Source organism: Larus michahellis, chromosome 8 (genome assembly GCF_964199755.1).
Source record: "Larus michahellis chromosome 8, bLarMic1.1, whole genome shotgun sequence".
Taxonomy (NCBI): domain Eukaryota; kingdom Metazoa; phylum Chordata; class Aves; order Charadriiformes; family Laridae; genus Larus; species Larus michahellis.
In genome coordinates this window covers 38,337,082-38,358,290 of record NC_133903.1, presented here as the reverse complement: position 1 = coordinate 38,358,290, position 21,209 = coordinate 38,337,082, and the positions used below count along the sequence as shown (strand labels likewise).

General features: G+C 38.0%; 1 protein-coding gene across 9 annotated transcripts in view; it reads right to left on the bottom strand.

Annotated features, from left to right (window-relative positions):
* BCAR3 (BCAR3 adaptor protein, NSP family member) overlaps window positions 1–21,209 on the bottom strand; it is a 117,312-nt gene that overhangs the window by 19,597 nt on the left and 76,506 nt on the right. For 8 of the 9 annotated variants that reach the window (XM_074599438.1, XM_074599441.1, XM_074599440.1 and 5 more), the window contains one exon: window positions 19,146–19,185. In XM_074599438.1, the coding sequence (XP_074455539.1) occupies window positions 19,146–19,185 (40 nt within the window). Of the gene's footprint in view, window positions 1–2,147; window positions 2,413–19,145; window positions 19,186–21,209 lie in introns of those variants that run through there. The other variant, XM_074599447.1, reaches the window with a different exon arrangement.

The window sequence follows — 21,209 nt, the reverse complement described above, 5'->3', positions numbered from 1 at the left end:
TGCTTCATTTTCCTCAAATGTAGAAGCTGACCTTAACTGTAAACAGCTATTAAAACCAACTGGGATTGTAAAAGGTACATCATGGTACATCACGACTGAAGGATGAGTTGATCCACGTTCAGATCTTCTGCACTGATCATTATATTTTCTATTAATGTATGGGAAAACAAACCAAACATCTGCTATTGAGATCCTAATTTGACATGCTAAAATTAAGTTCAGCAAAACGTGAGTGCTTGCTTAAGTGCTGTACTGTTTCCTGTGCTTTGATGGGACACAACAAGGCATCTCTGAGCTTGGCCGCATACTGTTTTCAATTAAATCAGACAACATAATTAAAATTAATTTCTCTCAGTGCAGCAAAAAAACTGAATCTCTCAGAGTTAGCTGTGGACTTCAACATGCCTATTTATGGATCAATTTGGTATTTCGTTACAATTGTAATTACTATTAAAACTAAGAATTAATCCTATCTCATTACACACACTGATTTTGCTTGAAGCGCTGTTTTCACAGATTAAGTAAGAAGGCATTTTAGGCTCAGTTGTTCATACCATCCTAGGCACTTTGGCATTTCACAGTACGTACATTATTTGGCCCTAAGGTGCAGACCTTACTTGATTTGACCACCAGCCGTTTCTATACCTACAGACACTTTCTCTTCAGCAAACGCACCCCCATTTTCTACCATCAGAAATTCTTAAAATAGCATTTCATCAGATTCAACTAACGCTAAATCTGCATGCTGGAACACATGCATTCAAATCTATTTTAAATGCTGCAAATCTCTTTAAATAGAACCTTATTTTTGAAAGGGCCCAGCTGTAATTTGTTTCTACATAAATGGTTTTATTTTTTACCCTCCATACAGCAAACGCTATTAATGTTTCAGTTTCTCTAGAGACTATATGGATTAGACGAAATGGAAAGTTGCCATGACAACACCACCGTTATTTTAGGTATTAGAAATTCATGCCAAGTTAAACAAAGGGCATGCATGGTCAAGAACAACGGTTTTATAACAGTTCTGACAGCGAACAATAAAACCCAATGTCATTTTTAAAGTTTTAGAACAGAAGAGTTAAGCCTTATGCTTAAAAATTGGAATGAAATTTAAAATTAATTACAGTAACAGGAAAGCATCTTTATCTCTTTACTCTGATAATAATTTCTGAGATTTGTCCCAGTGAGAAAGAGAAGAGAGTATGAACAGAGTCACTTTTTCAGTGTGCCCAAAAGGCTGAGTCCCACAGCCCACTTTCAGAAGCGGACGGTTAAAAGGCTAAATCACTGGAGGAGAGAGAAGGGGGGCAGCTGTTCCCAACTTTTAAGTGCCTCCATCAAAGTCTGAAAGCCAACAGGCCAGAAGATAGCAACCTTCACATCCTTCCTCATTGCAAGTGCTCCAGAAAATCTATACGTGTTACAGTGACTTATGGAGCTGACACTTCGTTACTCAAAGAACAATTTTAGAAGCTTAAGTGTAGCTCACAGATCCTCAAAGGTAGTTAGATACCCCACCTGATTAAAATTCAATTCCCAAGTCATTTAAACACTTCCTTAAGTGCATGTCTGAATGTTTATAAAGGCTTTTTCTTTGCATACAGTGCATTTTTGCATGAAGTGAAAGATCTCCCTGCCCACGGCAGGAGCGTTGGACTAGATGATCTTTAAAGGTTCCTTCCAACCCAAAGCAGTATATGATTATATGATTTTGTGCATTTTTTCATTTAAAAAGTTCTAAAATATAAGGACAAGTCCAAAATTCTCTGAAGTGTTTAAGAAAACTGAGGTCCTAAGCACAATTGCCTATGTTTTCAGCAAGTAGGTGAAAAAGTTAGGGAACTAAGTGGTCTAATCAGTTAAATTCTGAAACCTTGCAACTTTGCTAAAGTTCTCTTCAGCAAGTCCCAAACCAGGGCATTTTTAACTTACTGCCTAAACATAAAGACAGTCAGCTTCAGGCTCATAAAACTGAAAGTTGTTTAATCTTCTCTCTGAGACAATGGTAAATGCTAAATATGTTCTTTAGAACAGAAACAGACTGTACTCTACCATCATATAAAAACAAACACTTCTGAACAAAAACTAAAAGCATTACTGACTAGCACACTGTGTATTTACTGTTATTGAAAAAGGGCACTTACCTTGACTCCAATAATAGACTTACGATGATAAAAGCAGCAAAATGCCGCAATCAGCATTTGAAAAACATTATAATCCTTCGGCATTTTCAGTTCTGCTGTTTGTGGTTCCCCGAGACTGAAGATAAACAGTCACTATTAGCAGTTTTCAGAAGTTTAGCAAGCTCTTTAGTATCACCACTGCCTGCTAGAGCTGCTACACCCCCTACTCCCGTATCAGCCGGAGATACTTTCCACAGCTGAAGCTGATACTATCAATTCAGTGACTGCTGGCATGCTTGCTTCCAGCATGCCATATAGAGAGTGCCAGAATCCTCATGCGATCCATTTCACTCACCAGTGAAATCCTAGCTCCTCTATCTTGGTATCCCCTGGATCAGAGACGTATTGAAGCCACCAGCTCAAAGCAAAGTTCTCTTCTTGATGAGATACAATACCTGACTATCTCCCTGTGCTGAAAAAGGCTTAATCAGTTGCTCCAGCTCAATCATGCAACATCTCTATCTGCATCATCAATAACATACACATAAAACATGTAAAAAAATGGAGAGGAAAAGCAGTTGATTACTGTTTGATGACTGTTACTCCTCATACTCAAATAAGAATTACATCCTTAGAGCTTAGGTAACCAAGGAAAATGATAAATCTGTTTAATTAGGGAGCTTCTGGCAAGTGGTCCTGGGAAAAAATAGAAAGAAACCAACACTGTCAGCATCAGTGGTGCAACCAAGGTACCTTTAGTATTTAAAACTATCAGTGGACAGCTTTAGCTTGGTAATAGTCCCATGGGACTGTGCAAACTGCCAGAGAAAGAAAGGACTAAATTCAAGAACACCTCTGATTTGGCAAAGTAAAAATAAACACTAAAACAAAATAAAAAGCAGCAGTTTTATTCATGATGGTGATTCTATTCTCTTTGACAGCACAGTCCATAGCTCACTGACCAGTAAACCACTCATCAGCAAAGAATCTGTCCTACATATCTCAAGGCCCTCTCAAGAACGAAGGCAAAAAAGGCAAATAACTTGGCTAATTATAATAGCTGTTACAGACAAGACCTCACCCACCATAGCATCACAATTAACAGATTTGGTAAAAGGAAACAAAATGCACTAGATTGAGGGGTACAAGAAAGCCTGTAACACTTTAAAAAGAGAAACTTCGAAGAAATCAGTCATTTATAACTTGGTTGGTACAAGAGTCCAGAAGTCACAGATATTTCAGACCTCAAATTAGGAATAAGTTAGTCTCAAGGAGAGGTTAAAAGGAAGAGTTACTTGTCTTTTTCTTCAGCAACAAATATATTCTATAATTAGCAGTGCACATATATTAAATGCTTATTGATGTCCTCAGATATTACTTGCAAGGCAATACTTCTCACCTAATAATAGAGTACTTCCTTCCCACATTGACTGAACAATGCAAAGTGCCCTCAGTGCCTGCATCAAGCAATGGGACTTGGCACATAAACCAGGAAGCAGCACTGAGCAAAGACAAGATATAAAACGTGCACTGTCTTTCAAGGCAAGTGGGATGGAGAGCCTGTCCAAAAATAAAAGGAAATCTCAGTCTTGATAGCAAGGAAAAGGAAGCATGATGTGTAAAGTTCGCTTACCTGTTTGACCACCTAAGGTCTGCAGGTATCCAGCAGCAAGTTAAGCACTAAAACCAGAATGTTCATACAGCTAGTCATACTAGTTGGCCACGTGAAGGAGATGTTATGCCTGTGACTCTTTTAAGGAAAGGAAAACTCTGTAGGAATAAAAGATCAGAGCATTAAATGGACTGAAAAGTGATTACTCTGGCAAGAAAAAGGATGAAAGATTGGCTCAGAAAAGAAGGTGAAAATAATTACTTTGAAGATGGAGTCCTCCTATAGCTTGGGAGAGTAAATGCCTCTCCAAGTAGTTTATGACAAACTCAGTCAATGAATGAGTAGATAAAATACTAAGAATATCAAAGTATCCTCCTTTTCCCTCTACTCTATGCTGCAGCATATTTTAATTTACTTAAATTTACTACTAATTTACTTTTTATTTTAACTTAAGTTCTTTTTCCACTTTGAGGAAATCCACAGGATTGCTTTAGCAGGTAGCCAGAGAAGAGAAGATGAAAAGATAGCCTGCAGAACTCCAAACTCACTGCCTTATCTGTGACTTCTTGTCTGAAGTTTTTTAGCACTGCGGGAGGACATCTCATCAAGGACTGTATTTTTGAAGAATCTTCATCAAGAAGTTCTTATAATAACATCCTAATCCAATTTACAGAAGAGGGGAGAGGGGACAGGAAATGACAAAAAGGTAAACTAAATTCAAGGATGAATCAGTCGAAGCATTTCAGCTTTATAATGGTGACAAGCAAATATTGGCATCACTGCACAATACACTGAAGTTTCATTTGGAATATCATGAATGGAAACTATCAAGACGAGTAACTCAAAACTACAGCAGGTGAGAAGAATGGCTATTAAGACAACTGATCTATTTTGGCAGCAGAAACCAAGTGGTTTAGCCGTGCAAAATAAGATGGGCCGCTTTTTCTCTGAAGAGTTAGAACTAAGTTCCAAAAAGAAGAAGAGTTCTTATGGGGTTAAAAAAATAACAACAAAAAAAGAAGTATTATGACCTAGCAATGAGTAAACCTATACTGGAATTTAGACAAAGGTTCTCAATCATCACCAAGAAAAAAAACCCTCAACTTTCCAAAATATTGAGGGTTGGAGTGGCAGTTCTGATACAGTTCAACACAAAGCACTTCATAAAAATAAAAAAAACAACACCCAAGTCCCCATAGAAGCATGATACGGTACTTGTGACAATAGAGAGAATGCAGTATCTTTTATGTACTCATGTTTTTCCTACTTTGTCAACTTCTAAATGGCAAATTCAATCATTATTGTGGTTCACTAGCTAACATACGCATATTTCCCCAGGCCTCGATAACTTTACATGTAGACTCATGTCTTACAGAAAGACCTATTAGTTTTGCAATTTCTTGTACAACTCTACCCAGGGATACTTATTGGTATAGTTCTGTTGGTCTAGTTTGAACGATGTAATTCTCAATATGGTTCCTTCCCTCAAAACAAGTAGTAAAAACATGAGGGAGGCAAAGAATAAAGTTTTTGCACATGAATCATCTTCCCAAACCTTTTAAACAGGGCCTAGATTCCCCCTCTAGTCTTTTCCCTTCTGAGAGCAGAGGGACATAATGGGTGTATCTTCAACAAATTCCCTGGATTCTAGGCACAATCTCACCCCTTCAATGGGAATAGCACCGCTCAATCTGTAAAGTAAATTTGGCCTAATACATATTCAATGTGGGAGTGTCTATTTTTCATTTGAAAGGCTTGTTACTAAGCAGCAGTGAAAAAAGTTTTAAGTGTTACATCCACAGCTCAACATGAACAGCAGGGCATAAATTACAAATGGTAATTGCCAGTTCCTTATTTCTTGTCTGTAATGGAGTAAGTGAAGAATCAAAAATTATGTATGCTGTGAGAAAGCCAGAAATAATGAACCTTAAAAAATAGTACTGTACAATAACATACAGCAGCTGCTGACATTTTTTATCAACAGTATAACTGGCAGGAAAGAGGGTGCTTTATTTAGAGAGTGAATCTATTTTTTTTAAAAACAAAACTAATGGGATTTTTGTTTTTATTAAAGGTTAACAGGACTTCTGCACATATAGTTCAATGAATGGATGACACATTCTTAAGAGTCAGAACCAGAACCTTTGCAAGACACTGTGACACAACAGTAAAAAAAAATAATTAAGACTACAGGAAGTATAGTATGATAGTTCCTGCACTGCTGGCCATCACAAAGCTGTTTTCAGCCAGCATGATTGAGAACAGCCTTCAGGCTGCTCCAAAGTATACTTCATAGGCCGATAAGATTTACACTTGTAAATACTGACTCGGAGAAACAAAGGATGGTTTAGCCACATTTTCATTCTCCTCTCCTGCAACTTTTTGCTGGTCCTTTGACTCTGCACACGAGAAATAAACCATCTGTTTCTTGTGCCTTAGAAACATCAAATACAATCTTTCTGCTAAGTCTATCAGTTGATGTATTTCTAATGCTCTCCAGCATCAACAGACCAACACCAGCTTCATTTCTTTGTTTTCAAAGATCCTTGCCAAGAATCTTAAAATATCTGATAATCCCCTTCATCTGTTTCTAAGGATGGCTGGCTAGAGTAGTTTTGATAACCAAGTTTATTAAGAAAGGATTTCTAAGTTCATAGAATTCAAGGCCAAATAAGTCTAAGGACGCTTGATCTTATATTCTGTGTTGAGTTCCTAATAGTCCATCAGGAAGAGAAACCAAGGTGTCTCTGCTGACCCCATCTGTGTTATTACAAAGCATCTAAAGTTATTGAGGTTGTTTTCAAGGTCTGGTTTAAATTACACTTACCCAGCACTGCATATTGGGACTATCCCCCTGACACACCTAAACCGTGTCCAGCTTCACTCACAGTGCATTGCATATGCAGGAGCTTGAAGCCTTCACACTGGATAGCGTAAACCTGCTCTGGGGGAATTCTTTTAGGCTGCTTTAATTGTACAGGCTAACCAAGATAGAATGTGGGGATAATTCCTCTATGAGGGTTTGGTTTCTTTTTCTCTCATCTAAAATAAAAATAAAAGTCTTTGGCTTCCAAGTTGTAAGTGGCTCAAATAAAGCAAACAAACTCCATAACAATATAAACACATAAAAATTCACAAGCATTCTGAAGTTATCAAAGCAGTCTGCAGATCTACAAGAAGCTATGTTGAACCAAATATCACTCACGTTCATGGAAGTGCTTATAGGCACTTACAGGCACACAGGACTTGTGATTTCACATTACAGAGAAATAATTTTAGACTAAACTAGATGAGGGAACTGGTGGCTTGCCACTGTTACTTAGTACTACATCAACAAGTCACTTAAGCATTCAAATCAGCCTGACAATATTCAGTGAAATACATGTAATGCTTTAAATTTCTCTCCACTAAACAAAAGTAAACAATCCAGGCAGAAAGACAGCTGTAAACGAAAGCTGGCATGGTGTACCATACAAGAGTCAACAACATAAATCTGATTTGATACAGCACGCAGCCAATCCAGAGCATGCTGCCTACTGTCGCTGGACTAATGACGCCATATGGAATATAGATACGTCCTGACTACACAGTGCATATGCACAATCTAACTACGGTTGCCTATGGCTAAAAAATGGCACCTGTAAGGTTGTAATAAAGTACAATATGAATAAAATTTGAAAGAAAAAAGAACAAAAAAAATCAAAGCATTTAAATCTTCAGGTTGAAGATATGAAGATTCATTTAATACAAAATACTTTTCTCTATAACTAGTTATTTGTTGTTTTTAATGTGAGAAAAAGTCAGGAAACAGGGGACAACAACTGATAAATCATTTGTCCATGCAAACACCATCTTCACAATACCCATTACCATTCATTCTTAGTCCTTCAGATATGGCCCACCACGTCTAACAAAGTTTTGTGGGGGATGCCTCCAAATACAGGTAGTGCCCAACTGTTTACAGCTGAACACTTTTTAAAGTGTAGAATAAGTGTAAGAAAGCAGGTGACAACACTGTCAGAAAATGTTGCTTACTTCTATCTGTTCCTAACTCAACCATCTACAAGTGCATAAAGTGCACCAAGCTCATGTCCTACCAGTCCTGTGTCAATTCTTAATAGAACTGACTCTTCCATGTTCTCTTTTACAACCTTACGTCCTGCAGTCTGTTGTTGCTGCAGCTTCTGATCATAAAGCAATAGATACAGCTGCAACTGTAATTACACTTGTTTGCATTGCAGGACTGTGGTATGGAAGAGGTCAGTATAAATTCTTCCTCCTCTCTAATGCAGTTCCGTGAGGCAAAGTCAGAAACACGCTGCAGTTGTATAGGAATAGTGAGAAAACAGAATTTGCATCCATTTAGTTTTCAGTACTGCTTGAATAAATCTCTTTGAAAATCTGACTCATATAAAAAAAAAAACAGATTGGCAGCTACAAAAAATAGGCACCCAACCTGCTTATGAGCTTCCTACTAGGTCCTAATTTGCACTTTAAGACATCCAAATACCTTTGAAAAATCTCATCTTTTATACTTAAAACATACAGACTTTGCAGTCATCTGGCAATAGGCCTGGTTTTCCTACTAGCCATCTTCCTATTAAGAAGCCACCAGCAGGTTTTATTGATGCTACCAAAAAATAGCATACATATTCTGGAGCTCCACCTACTGTCTGCCAACCCATCTACAAAAAATGAAGCAACTTTATAATGTCTCACCCACCTTTCCTTTATTCCTTGGACTGTGTGTGTGTGTGTGTGTGTGTGTGTGTAATATGAAAAGGCACGAATTTCCTTTTGTTCATAATTAGTTCACAATCTATGGCTCGTATTTTCTTCTCTTTCCTGCTGACTTAGCTGGATTAGCATTTCTGGAAACCATATAGGAGTGCTTTCGCATATAAAAAGAAGCCATTAACACAATCGCTAGCTTCAGACTTCTGTTTTTGAAGGCCTCCCCAGTCCTGTCAAAGTAAAGTGTTTGTCTGAGATTTACACCAATTCCAAATACAATTCAAAGATGAAAAAATTCTGTTACTTCACCAGGGTAAGCAGAGGCATTTAAAAATTAACTATTTATCTAAAACTCCTGAATACTCTAAAATACTTCCCTTTTATACAAAGGGAGATTTTGGATGTGTAGCACTCGAAAATAAACCTCTCAAGTGACTTGGGCTCTATCAGAGCTCAGTTTTTCAAAAGTCTTTACCAGCATGTATGAGTTTGAAGAGACCTGTCTCCCTGCCACATTTTTGCACTTTGGTGAAGCAAAAGCAGCAGGCTCACCTCATATACTGCCTTTTCGACATTCTACTTAACAGAAGGATTTGAGGGCAGGAAGGCACATGACCTCTGGGTATTCTAGATAGCCAAATTAACATTATACTCCCTCATTTGTGCAGGTGCTTGGTTCCTAATAGTATCCGACATACAAAAATCTCAGACAAACCTGCTCCTTTGACAGCACCCATCAATGGATGGCATCTCAACTGAAATGTACTGATGCTGCCTTCCCCACAGACCAAACTGTATCTTATCAGTATGTCTCCAAAGAGGCAAGATGTACAGGCATGCACAATGTACCAGTCTTACTCTAATTATTATCTATAAACACAGCTCGAAGAGATTAGGAGCTTTACCTCCATAGGCTTTATCAGTAAGAGTACCCGAAATGCTTATTAATAAGCTGCCTTCCACAAGCTATATACTCACTCCCCCTTGTGGCTCATATGCTTATATACATTTAAAAATCAACTTCAGCAAGGCATTGCTATGAAGGAGTTAAATATAAATATTTTCAAGTCCCAGTCAGCTTTTGCTATAAGTCCATCTTCAAAATTATGAAAAGGATCAACCAACATCAATAACTATCATCTTCAAGGCATAGTTCTTGTGGAACAATACTGAAAGTCCAAAATGAATAGAAAAATAAGTATTCCACAAAGAGAGACAGCTCAGAAACAGTTAAGAAAAGATCAACACCCAACATGGTAGACTGCAGTCAGATCTCTACTGTTATTAACAGTTTAAATATCCCATATAAAAAGGAGTAAAATTCTGTATGGCACCCATACCTTTTATATATATACACAACTATTCATATATGTATATAAAAGCCTGCTGTAAGATTCCAGCAGATGTCATCATACAGGCAGAAAGATCAACTGACACAAGTATTTGCACAGAAATTGAGAACAGAAAGAAAACCGTTCTCACTTCATATGAAGATAAAGTTTTATGCATTTTACTGCTTAGTCTCTACTCAAATCTTCAGATCCTTTTCATTACGCATGGGGTAGCTCTTACCAAGATAGACAAAATGTTCACTACAGATGAGGTAGAAAAAATTAGGCATGGCAATATTATAATTCAGCACGTTTCTTTCTTCCCCGTAGATACCACTTTTGTGGGAAATGGCATGTTCTTTTCTGGCAAATGAGGCGATACAGCGCCTACTGCAGTGCAATGGACTGGGTCCAGGATTACACCTTGGCTTAATTCAGTACAGGAAAGCAGTTTTCATAATTTTGAAGATGGACTTATAGCAAAAGCTGACTGGGACATGAAAATATTGTCAGAAATGACCAGTCACTTAAACAATCACTGTATCTGATAGAAGATACAATAACTTCGTTTGCAACAAAAAAGAATCAGAAATCAGAATCAGAAATGTGAACCAGAAAATGTCTTAAAAGTAAAAACCACCCTTTTTCCCCTTCTTTCTTTGAAAAGTTAATGCACGTCACCATTTCCTAGTATTTTCTTTCACTGACACTGTTATTTTAACTTGGGGATATTATCAATAGCCATGAATAACTGTCAGCATTTGAGAGCCAGAGGCATTAATATTTTGGAGAAAAGGGGTAATTCATTTAAATCTAAGTTTCACAAGATCACTAGAGACAAAATAAGAATAATATTTCTTTGTATCTCAAAACTTTTATCCTGTGGTTCAGATTTAGATCTTTCCAGTTTACGTTTCTCATCTATGAATAAGGCTTGGTAGTAGTTAGTGATCATCTAACAAAGATATTGAAGAGATCAACTAAATATCCACTGCAACTAGTATTACTACTGGTGCCAAGGAAATTTTATAGACAGTTTTCAACTGAAAGCTCAGTGCAACCTCAGGGCATCTAGCAGCCTTTGATGACTCCAGATCTGACATAATTTAAGAGTTAATGAGGAATAATACAATAAGTAGAATAGAGACATTAACAGGGTCAAATTCACAATAGGACAGATGTAAGACTAACCCTTAGCATGCAAATACAGAGAATGTATGCTGCTCTAAGAATTATCAACATTTCAGATTTACCAAAGCATACCCAGCATTACAGATGCTCCGTAAGAAAAATTCTCTAAATTCCATTTCAGCATCAAGAGAAGGGAATGCAAGGGCCACTGCTAAAAGACTTCACAGTAAAAGCCAGAATAATTAGAAAGCCACTATCTATTCAGCTGAGTGAATTAATATAAGGATTATCATTCACAACAAAAAAAAAACCCAACCCTCCTCACAGCATGCTAAAAAACAAAACCCCGAAAAACAACCCACAAAAACCCCAGACCTTAGAGCTAATCAGGTCATTCAGGAACTGGGGGCTGGGAAACAACTAAAAGCCCCAAACAGTAATAGACAAACTTGGGAATCTCTCTACTAGGAAAACGTGAACTAGGACAGTAGACACAAAGCTGCAGAATCGTACTTCCTGCATATTTAGTGCAAACACCAGCTCAGATTTTATTCATCACTTTGCACCCAAAAGATTACAGAACTGCTGACTCAGACATCTTTTCAGAGACTAGCCTGTTGGTTAAACAAAATTCAACATGAGAAAATACTGAAACTTGGGTGTAAGATAACATCTCTAATTATGAATACCTGCATTTTATCAAATAAAACAAGTTTTCATTAACTCCAGACTAACGGGGCAAGTTTCTAATAATGATTTAGGGGAATTAACTACTTGAGAGCTGCTGAATTTCAACTAGGTATGTAACTCCGTAAGTCTTTTTTGAAATTTTTCTGGGCTGCTGAAAGCTTTTAGGAATAACCATCACACATACTTAAAGAAATAGTTGCCCCTTCTAAGTAGAGAAAGGGCACATGTTGTAAAAAACAAGCCTGATATAAAGCTGAGGAAAAAATTCTACTACCTGAAACTGGACTACTACCAGAATAGGATTAAAAGTACAAGACAAGATGATTTGTCCAATTCATTGCAACACACAAAACTTATTCCACTAGAAAATTAAATCAAGGTAACAAAAAGAAGACAGATGGACAAAAAGAAGATTATTTACATCACATTTTATGAAAAACTTTCCCAAAGTAACACTGAAAAGACTGTTAGACTAATCTAGTTTGGGAGCTAGAACAGATTATCTTGGGAGGCTACAGAATGTCTTGATGGATGTTTTGAACCAATCAGAACACCTATTCAATAATCTCAGTGATATCCTGATAAAGAAATTTCTCAAGTTCCCTCTAGGACCTCTGTAACTTAATGGCAAGAAGAGGGGGAATCTCTTTCCCCTCCTAGCTGTGCCTCTGGAGAAGAAAGCAACCAACTTCCAACAGTCAGGCTACAGACTTTTTATTACTAGGAAAGTTACTTTTAAATTATTATGAAAAATGTGATTTTAATAGCCGTGACTTCAGTAAAAAAAATATACACTTAGAGTGTTTTTTCTCCAGCAGAGGGCAGTGTATAACTAGCAACTACCCATCAAGCATCAAACCTGAAAGTTTTCATTGTGAGACAGATAAATATACATATTTACATTTAGATTACCTCTAACAGGATCTTATCTTTCTGAATTATACAGCTTGTATACAAGAGGCAACTGCTGTGGAGTTATGTTTGTGAAGCTTCACTTCCTACTAAGTAGAGAAACATGGGAAAAAAGGTAAATATCTCTGACTGAAATATCACTGACACCAATAATGACCTTTGAGTTGGATGACAAATCCACAATGACAAAAAGACATGTGTAAAGTCAAAGTCAGCTATACCGGCATACTCCTTTTCTGACTGAAATATCATTGACACCAATAATGACCATTGAGTTGGATGACAAATCCACGATGACAAAAAGACATGTGTAAAGTCAAAGTCAGCTATACAGCTATACTCCTTTTATCCTCAACAAAATACATTCCATCTGGTAATTCCACTTTCTGTGATGCTGTTGCCCTTGCTGCTGTTGCAAAAAGGAAAAAAAAAAAAATGATCAGAGCTACAGATTCATAAAGAAATTCCTGATCATTTGGTGCCTTATTGTCAGGAATTCCTCCAAGCTCAGATACTTCATGTATAACGCTGTCAGACAATGCAGAAACCCAACACACTTTCTGCTCACAAGTCACAACTCGCATCTCAACAGGCAGGTCTTCACAGGAGAGTGATACGCAACAGCTCACGAGCAGGTATACGCTGCAGTTGGCAACTTTTCCAGTGAGGTGGAAATGTCTCTAATATATTTCCATGTCTAAAAAAGGCTCCTTGCAATGAATTTTTAACATCAGCAGGAATAATTCTTTCCCCAACTGGGACTACTTGTCATGTTGACACAGATTTTTTTCTAAACTTTCCCAAACATGCATACACATATACAAACTTTGCTTTTGATACTATTCTTACCATATTATCTTCTTGGCACAGCCATTAGAACGATGAGAGTCAAACACCCGCACATATATTTGATAGGTATCCACAATAAATATTATGAATTTGTGCAATTAACTATACAAACTGCGCGTCAATAAACCTCATCACCTGATCAAAGTTCCCTGACATTGAATTAAACACACAAAATATTGCCCTATTTTGCAGAGCTACAGGTAACGACGAACACATCTGAATGTCATAAAAATTTTATTTTCAGTTGCACTCACAAAAGCTGCCATAAATGGCAATAATTTCTACAACAGTTTGCTTTCTGACAAAATCAAAGAGTAAAAAGAAGGAAAAAATTTAACACTATCGGGTTGAGACAAGCAAAAAATCCTTCAGCAGAACTTCACAAGAGAATAATGTTCTTCTGCAGCTGTAACTTCCTTAGACCAGTGACAGTTTTTTCAAGTTTGAATCTAAATATAAACTTCCCTCATGACCACGCTGAGCAGACAATCAGTCATAAATTTTGTAACTTTTCCGCTACTGGATTAAAATACAACTCCAAAACCTCAGGCTATAATACTACTCATCAACTCATCACTAATAAGTATTTCTGTAATTATTAGCACTATTTCCACAGGAGAAGCTCAAAAGGTTTCCATGAAAGGAGGAAAGGAATCTGTTTTTCTTTCCACTCTGATAGAGCCTTAATGATTATAGCACAGACTTCTATTAAAAGATCCCAAAGTATTTATAGTGAATAGGAATGGGACAGAAAGCTATCTTTAGTTCACATGAATTTGATCAAAACAATTCACAAGAAGTTCTCTGACACACTCAAAGCTGCCAGCACTTGATCCTTTCTGCCCTGTGGGAGTCTGTTCTATGGATGTGCAGACTCAGGGTGTGGGAAGAACCTGCTGAGACTACCAATGGATCTATTATTTGGCTCATAAAACTTGTAAAAATCTCACAGAATGTACAACGTGCTATTGTGTCTGTAAATCCCTTTCATGACTTGGTTAGCAGCCTGACTCAAAGCAGTCTGGCCTGTTTTCACTTCTACCATAAAAGGGTTTTTTGAAAGAGCCATTTAACTGTGACCATGGTTTCAGCAAGGCTGTGAAGACAAAGGAAGGGTTGAAGCCATATGGACTCTTCAGTACTCAGACTCCAGCAAATCAGTACGGCTTTGGGTTTTTTCCCTTAGAACTTGCTTTTGCATAATTAGCTCTCTTTATACACTGAATGAACTAATACATCAATATTCAAGATGCAGGAAACTGCCACTTGTGAGCTGCAATTTAGATTCAAGTATTAGAAACTATAATGCATCTATAGAGAGCATTCTCTAAAAAAAAATCACCTTCAGAGAATTAATTTTATAATCAGTGCTTTCTGTCTTGTATCTCAAACAGAATAAAACAGGAGGAAAAGCAATTTATTTTGCCTTTCCTCTGTCTGGAGTATTTCTAAATACAAGGAATTATTTATATTACTTTTAGTCACCAGACTCTAGCAAGGAAAGTTTTATATAAAAAGCAAATGTCCCTCAGCTTCAAAGTTTACAGTCAGCTTCTCTGCCCTGTACAGCAACACCTGCTACTGTCACAATAAACACTATGATATTCTTTTCACCATGAAACAGAGCACACTGCATCAAAGAAATAACCATGTTACTTTTTCTCAAACCTCATTTAATTCTCCACGTTCTATTTACAGTAGAGTCCAGTTCTGAAGAGATGTTGATCACTCCTTAGCAGGAGCACATTCTGAGCAAGTATTAATTATCTTCCTTATGGGACTCACAAGAAACTCAAACCGCATGCTTGCATCACTGCAGAAACAGCGCTAATTCGTAACTGTGAAGCTGCAGGATCAGTTGTGCACCCAGCCTTCCCTTTAAAAATTACTTTTTAAATCTAGCTAGTTTAAAACTAGCTGCTTGTCTTGAAGGAGACTAGGTATGCCTGTGCAGCCTGATGAAGTGGATCAGTTATGAGGATGGCACATATTTGATCATGTTGGACATTTCAAAACAGCTGGCTACAATTAGCACGTCAGGAAGCAGCAAGAGTGGGGCTGCTGCCTAAGGGAAGGCCATCCAAGAGTGGATCCACAGGGTGGGCAACATGCTGATCAACAAGGTGCAGTCCCACAGCACTGAGATGCAAGCCAGCTGAGCAGGGTGATGACACCGACAGCGGCCAGCAGGTCGAGGAAGTTGATTCTCCCCCCCTGCTCCGCTCTGGTGAGACCTGTGTCCAGCTCTGGGGCCCCCAACATAAGAAGGACATGGACCTGTTGGAGCAAGTCCAGAGGAGGACCACAAAGATGATGAGAGGACTGGAGCACCTCTGCTATGAGGACAGGCTGAGAGAGTTGGGGTTGTTCAGCCTGGAGAAGAGAAGGCTCTGGGGAGACCTTATAGCAGCCTCCCAGTACCTAAAGGGGGCCTACAGGGAAGATGGGGAGGGACTCTTTATCAGGGAGTGGAGCAATAGGACGAGGGGTGATGGTTTTAAACTGAAAGAGGGAAGATTTACATAAGATATTATGAAGAAATTATTTACCGTCAGGGTGGTGAGACCCTGGAACAGGTTGCTCAGAGAAGCTGTGGATGCCCCATCCCTGGAAGTGTTCAAGGCCAGGCTGGATGGGGCTTTGAGCAGCCTGGTCTAGTGGTTGGTGTCCCTGCCCATGGCAGAGGGGTAGGAACTAGATGATCTTTAAGGTCCCTTCCAACCCAAATCATTCTATGATTCTATACCAGTCCAGGGAGCCTCAGGCAAGACAGGGTAACAGGCTAAGTCCAAGGTCCACCCAGGGCTTCCCACACAGCACTTCAGGAACAGTGCCAGGGGCAAGCACACCTAAGACACAGTTCAGACAGGGCCCGAAGGCCCCAGCTTAAATGGAGCCCTTGCTCAGTGGCTGTGGGTGGAGGTCCTAAGTGAGGCTAGTCATGACACTTAAGGCAAATTAGTGCCTTCAGGGCACTGACCTAGCACACTTTGCTTAGGACAGTAACTCTGGTATAGAATCACCAGCAGCTAGATTACCCTAATACAACTTAAAATTTGTGACACGTAGTACTTTCAAGATAATGCAATTTTTTACAAGGAAAATTCATCCAAAGTCTCCCTCCTCTTTACATACAATTTGAACAGCAAGATGAGAGAAACAAGAATCAGTATCAAGACTTTGTGTACAATTAGCTTGTTCTAGAGTTAGTTTTGATGTCTGCTTGATGCATCATAAGTGGTTAATACTCAAGTTTTTATGAGTTTTCAGTCAGTCAGTCAACAATTCTCTGCCTAGAGACAATACTAACTATATTTTCCTGTGCATCAGAAATATGAATCTGTCTCTCAGAACTTTGGTATGCTGAATCAGCAAAATAGGATTCCCAAAAGTGCTCTTGTTTGCTCCCTCTTCTCTTACTATCTCTTCTTCGTTTAAAGGTATTTTTTCCACCACTTAAGCAGCATCTGTCAAAGCCTATCCAACTGGCACCAACCCTCCTTGTTCAAATTAAATATGTACACACTATATGTCAAATAGACTTGTGCAAATGGCAATGTTCTGTAGCATAGTGAGATGCTACAGAAATCTATTCTTTCAGCTTTGTAACTTCAGTAGTTAGTTTTTTGCAGTTTATTCCTGACTCAATATTGCCCTCATAATTTGTTCAGAGATGGAAAATTTGTAAACGTTAATATAATAGTTACCATAAGGTAAGTTACAAAAGATTGTGAACACATACATTCTGAAACTTAAGCCAACAAAGGGGGTTCCAAGATCCTGCTGTTGCGAATTCAGCCACATGTTTTACAGTCACAGTAAACTGGTAACAAAATATTGATGTGAGTCCTCCTTCATTTGGTATTAATGATCATTCTTTGTGTTAACGATACATTTCTGGCATCAGTTGTTTTGGGAGGGGGCTATATTTATTAGAAAGCAATTTCTGCGTGTTTTTCAAAGCTGTAGTTTAAGATTTCTTGTCTAGAATTCCTGTTATAATACCATTGAACTGGGGACCAAACTCACAGTTCACTGAAGGTAGGAATATAGACAGAAAAAAACGAAAGAGGAAGGAGAAAAGAAGGGAATGGTAACCCTTGTATTCTCCCTCATAAGTCTTATCCTCAGGCTTTCCTCCCCAACATCAAAGTTTTAATAACTAAGCTTAGCACCACTGCTATTGACAAGAGTCCAAGACAAGCTTCTACTAGAAAAGTTGAAAAGATCAGAAACCACATTTATAATACAGAACTTGCTGCAACAAGACAAGACACACATATTGATGAATTGGCACCCGAAACCTCTGCCTTCTACTTGGTCATATTATTAAAACTGTAACAACGTACTCTGTACAGGATAGTGCAAGATACACAGTAAATTAAATAGAGCAATTAACATGTCCACCACTTTGTTGCCTTTGGCATCCCCTCTTCTACAGTACTCTTCAGAAGGCTCTTGGCCTTCTCTGTCTCTGCTACTTTACCGTATCCCAACTTTAGGCTGGGATTGAGGCCAGGGACTTTGCAACATTGAGCTAACTGTTCAGAGAGGAATTCCAGCAGCAGTCCTCAGAGCCTCTTTTCCACAGATCTTCACATTCTGCTCTTCCCCTTCTCTTCTCCCTAATTCCTACCCCTACCCCAACCCTAGGCAGAAAGTCCAGCAGAGGACTCCTCCATACCTTCAGGCAAATTAATTCTTGGCACTTTCCTTTCTCAACACTGCATTATGTTCTCCTAGCTCACTTTTTCAATCAACCTGAACCCTAACCTGGGCGCCTCTCCATTTCCCTCAACTAGGAACACCCACCAAGGGAATTCTAGCAGCAGAACCCAGCTGACTGACTCTCCTCAGTCTCTTCCTCACCCAAAGTCAAACCTGAAGCAGAAATTCAGGTTTCTGAGAAATTCAAGCTGTCCACATGAATATCTACAGAAATATCCTACATTCAAAGATAACCTGTGCTTATCAGACACTTTTCAGAAGATTATAGTCTTCTAAAAGGCAGAGAACACAGCCCGACAATTAAAGAAGCCCACTGTCGAGAGACATGACATAGAAGCCAGATTCTTTCAAGGTTCTGAGAAATGATAGTCACTTAAATGAAACATGTTGAAAGGTACTAATTCAGTGGAAATTACAGCACCGCAAGACACTCTCAATACAGAATCACATCCCTAAGGTTTCTTCCGAAATTTCTATATTGCCAATCCAGGACTGATTTTTGAATAAAATTTATAAATGCTCCAGAGTATTTTTTATTTACTCTAACAAAACACATTTATATACTCTTTCAGCACTCTGATCTTGTACAAAAGGAATACAGACCTTACAATTTTGCCAGGATTCCAGTTACTTTTGGGACCACATTTTTAACTGTAATGTTAGTAACTATATTACTAAAACCATAAACCTAAATCTGACATTTTTATGATCTTTTCAGATGTGTTCCTTTAGTTCCCCAGAAATCCATAAGCAAGAAATATGGATTCTTTTAATCTGTTAACAAAGGCAAGATCATAGGTACTCACCATGTAACTGAAAACAGGCCCTGATTTAAAAATGCAACCTACTCCCAAAGCGCAATGCCCACAAGTATTTCACTGAAGCATGCAGAAAATAGTCTGACATATAATTAGTTTTTCTGTAGCAAAAGATAGACAGAAGCACTATTTAACTACAAATGACTGGAAATGCTCTGGCAGTTCTGGTTATATACTGAATGAAGTATTTTGAGGGTAAGAAATGGTACCTTACCTTAACATATTCCAAAGTAGGATCCAGAATATTCTGATCTCTGTAAGAAAACAGGGCGAGGAGGGAGGAAGGACGGACACAAAAACAAACAAACAAAAAAACAAATGGTGAGTCCAAATATAATCTCATACTGAAGGGATGCATTCAGATGAGAAACAGGCTACTAGGACATGTTAAACTACTCATTAAAAACTGTGTGTTATAGCTAGACGGCCTATGCAATCTAACTTTTAACAAATATATAAATCACTGATTTCTTCTACGTCAGGTAGTAGAGCCACTAGTATTAATTTGGGAAATAAAATTAATTATACAGTTTTAAGCAAAGCAAAAGCAATCTTGACATTTCAACAGATGGCTGAAAATACTTACATACCACCTAAAACATTTGAAATAAATTTAAAAGAGACCTCTTCCAATGGCTTCTAAGTTTATTTCTTTGCTTGTGTGTTTTCCCATTTAAGCTACTGCTACTGATAGCATTAAGAGGGCATTGCTAACACAAGAAAATAGAAAGTAAAACATTCACTTTTTATAGAAACAAAGCAAAGAATTCATAGATTTGCAATAGTAAAATGTTTTATTTTACATTTGTAAAAAATAAGTATGGTTCTTGCACTCTTTTAAAAGTTCTGAAAATTACCATAATTTCAACATCACAATTATTTGAAAGACAGATATAAAGCCATTGCCCTATTTTAAAAAGAAAAGATCTCTTTGCAGGTTTTCTATACATACAGATGACAAAGGGCACAGAAGGCTAAGTGAAGAGCCCTGGGATCCATTATAACTCTTTCCATAAATAGAAATAAACACACATTTTTAAAGGGTTTTGTATATTTGCTTTTGTTTGAGAACTAGCAGGTTAACGGAATTTGCAGTACATGATTGGATGCTTTCTACGGAACCTGACAGGACATACATGGTGCTGCCTTAAGTACGAACATGTAACAGGCACAACAAAAACCTTGCAAACTTACAGAGGGATCAGGAGCTTGTTATAGCAATCAAGTTTGCCACACAGACAACATACGGCCCATAAATTTAGAAACAGAATCCTGTTTAGTGCAGGTTGTCACGGTGATATAACACTGGAAAACTAATAAGCAGCTTCATATATTTAGAAATTGGGCTACGCTGGAATCAACCAACCCAGAATACAGCCTAAATACCCTGTGCTGTTTTGAATGTAAATGTGTATCAGCTGAAACTAAGTTGTTATTTTATACACAGTTTTAGTCTGGTTCCCTAACAGCTTTTGATCCAGAATACCTATACAGGGGCAAAACCAGAGCTCTCCTACTTCTTAGCCCTGCTCATAAATGATGGTGCTGAATGATGGTTCTAGGCTGTATCGTGCATTACTGTTTCACATTATCCCAATATTTACCAAGGGTCAAGTTCCATTCCCAGCTTGGTTTAAAAAAAATAACAACAAATTCAAGGGAAATTCAAGGGAAATAGAATTTGGACCATTGGAAACTTTTTTCCTAGCCAATAGACAAAAAGGGGCAGCTTGGTAACAGTACACACATAAAATATGTACAAGCATAGCAGCGATTACAGGGGTGAAGCACAGAAGAAAAAGAAAAAGGAAGTTTCTAAACAGAAAAAAGTTTATTTCTCAACACTTTGCAATTTGACCGGGGAAAAAAAAAATCCCATTCTTAATCAGTTCAGTCATTAAGCATGATTGAACTCTTCTCACATTCAAATGATCTGCAGGCAGTTTTGCCAGTATGAAATGCTTCTGAAAAACTTTGCAATTCAGTTCTTCACTGGCCTGTGGAAACTTTCAGGACAAAGAGTCTACCAGCACTGCATATGCAACACACTCCAAAAGCATGAACCTGAGCAATAAGACTAAGAACTCATTTACTTGCTTACTTCGGCAGTGAGCACGTTTTCTTACAGTCTGCATTTACAAACTCCACTCCTGCAGACTAGCCTTGCTACCGACGTCAGGTACAAGACAAAAGATCTTTAGGACAGATCAAGCCAAAGCTAAATGAAAGAGGTAGAAAAACTTTAAGACAAAACAGTCTATTTACTGCTATATAAAGC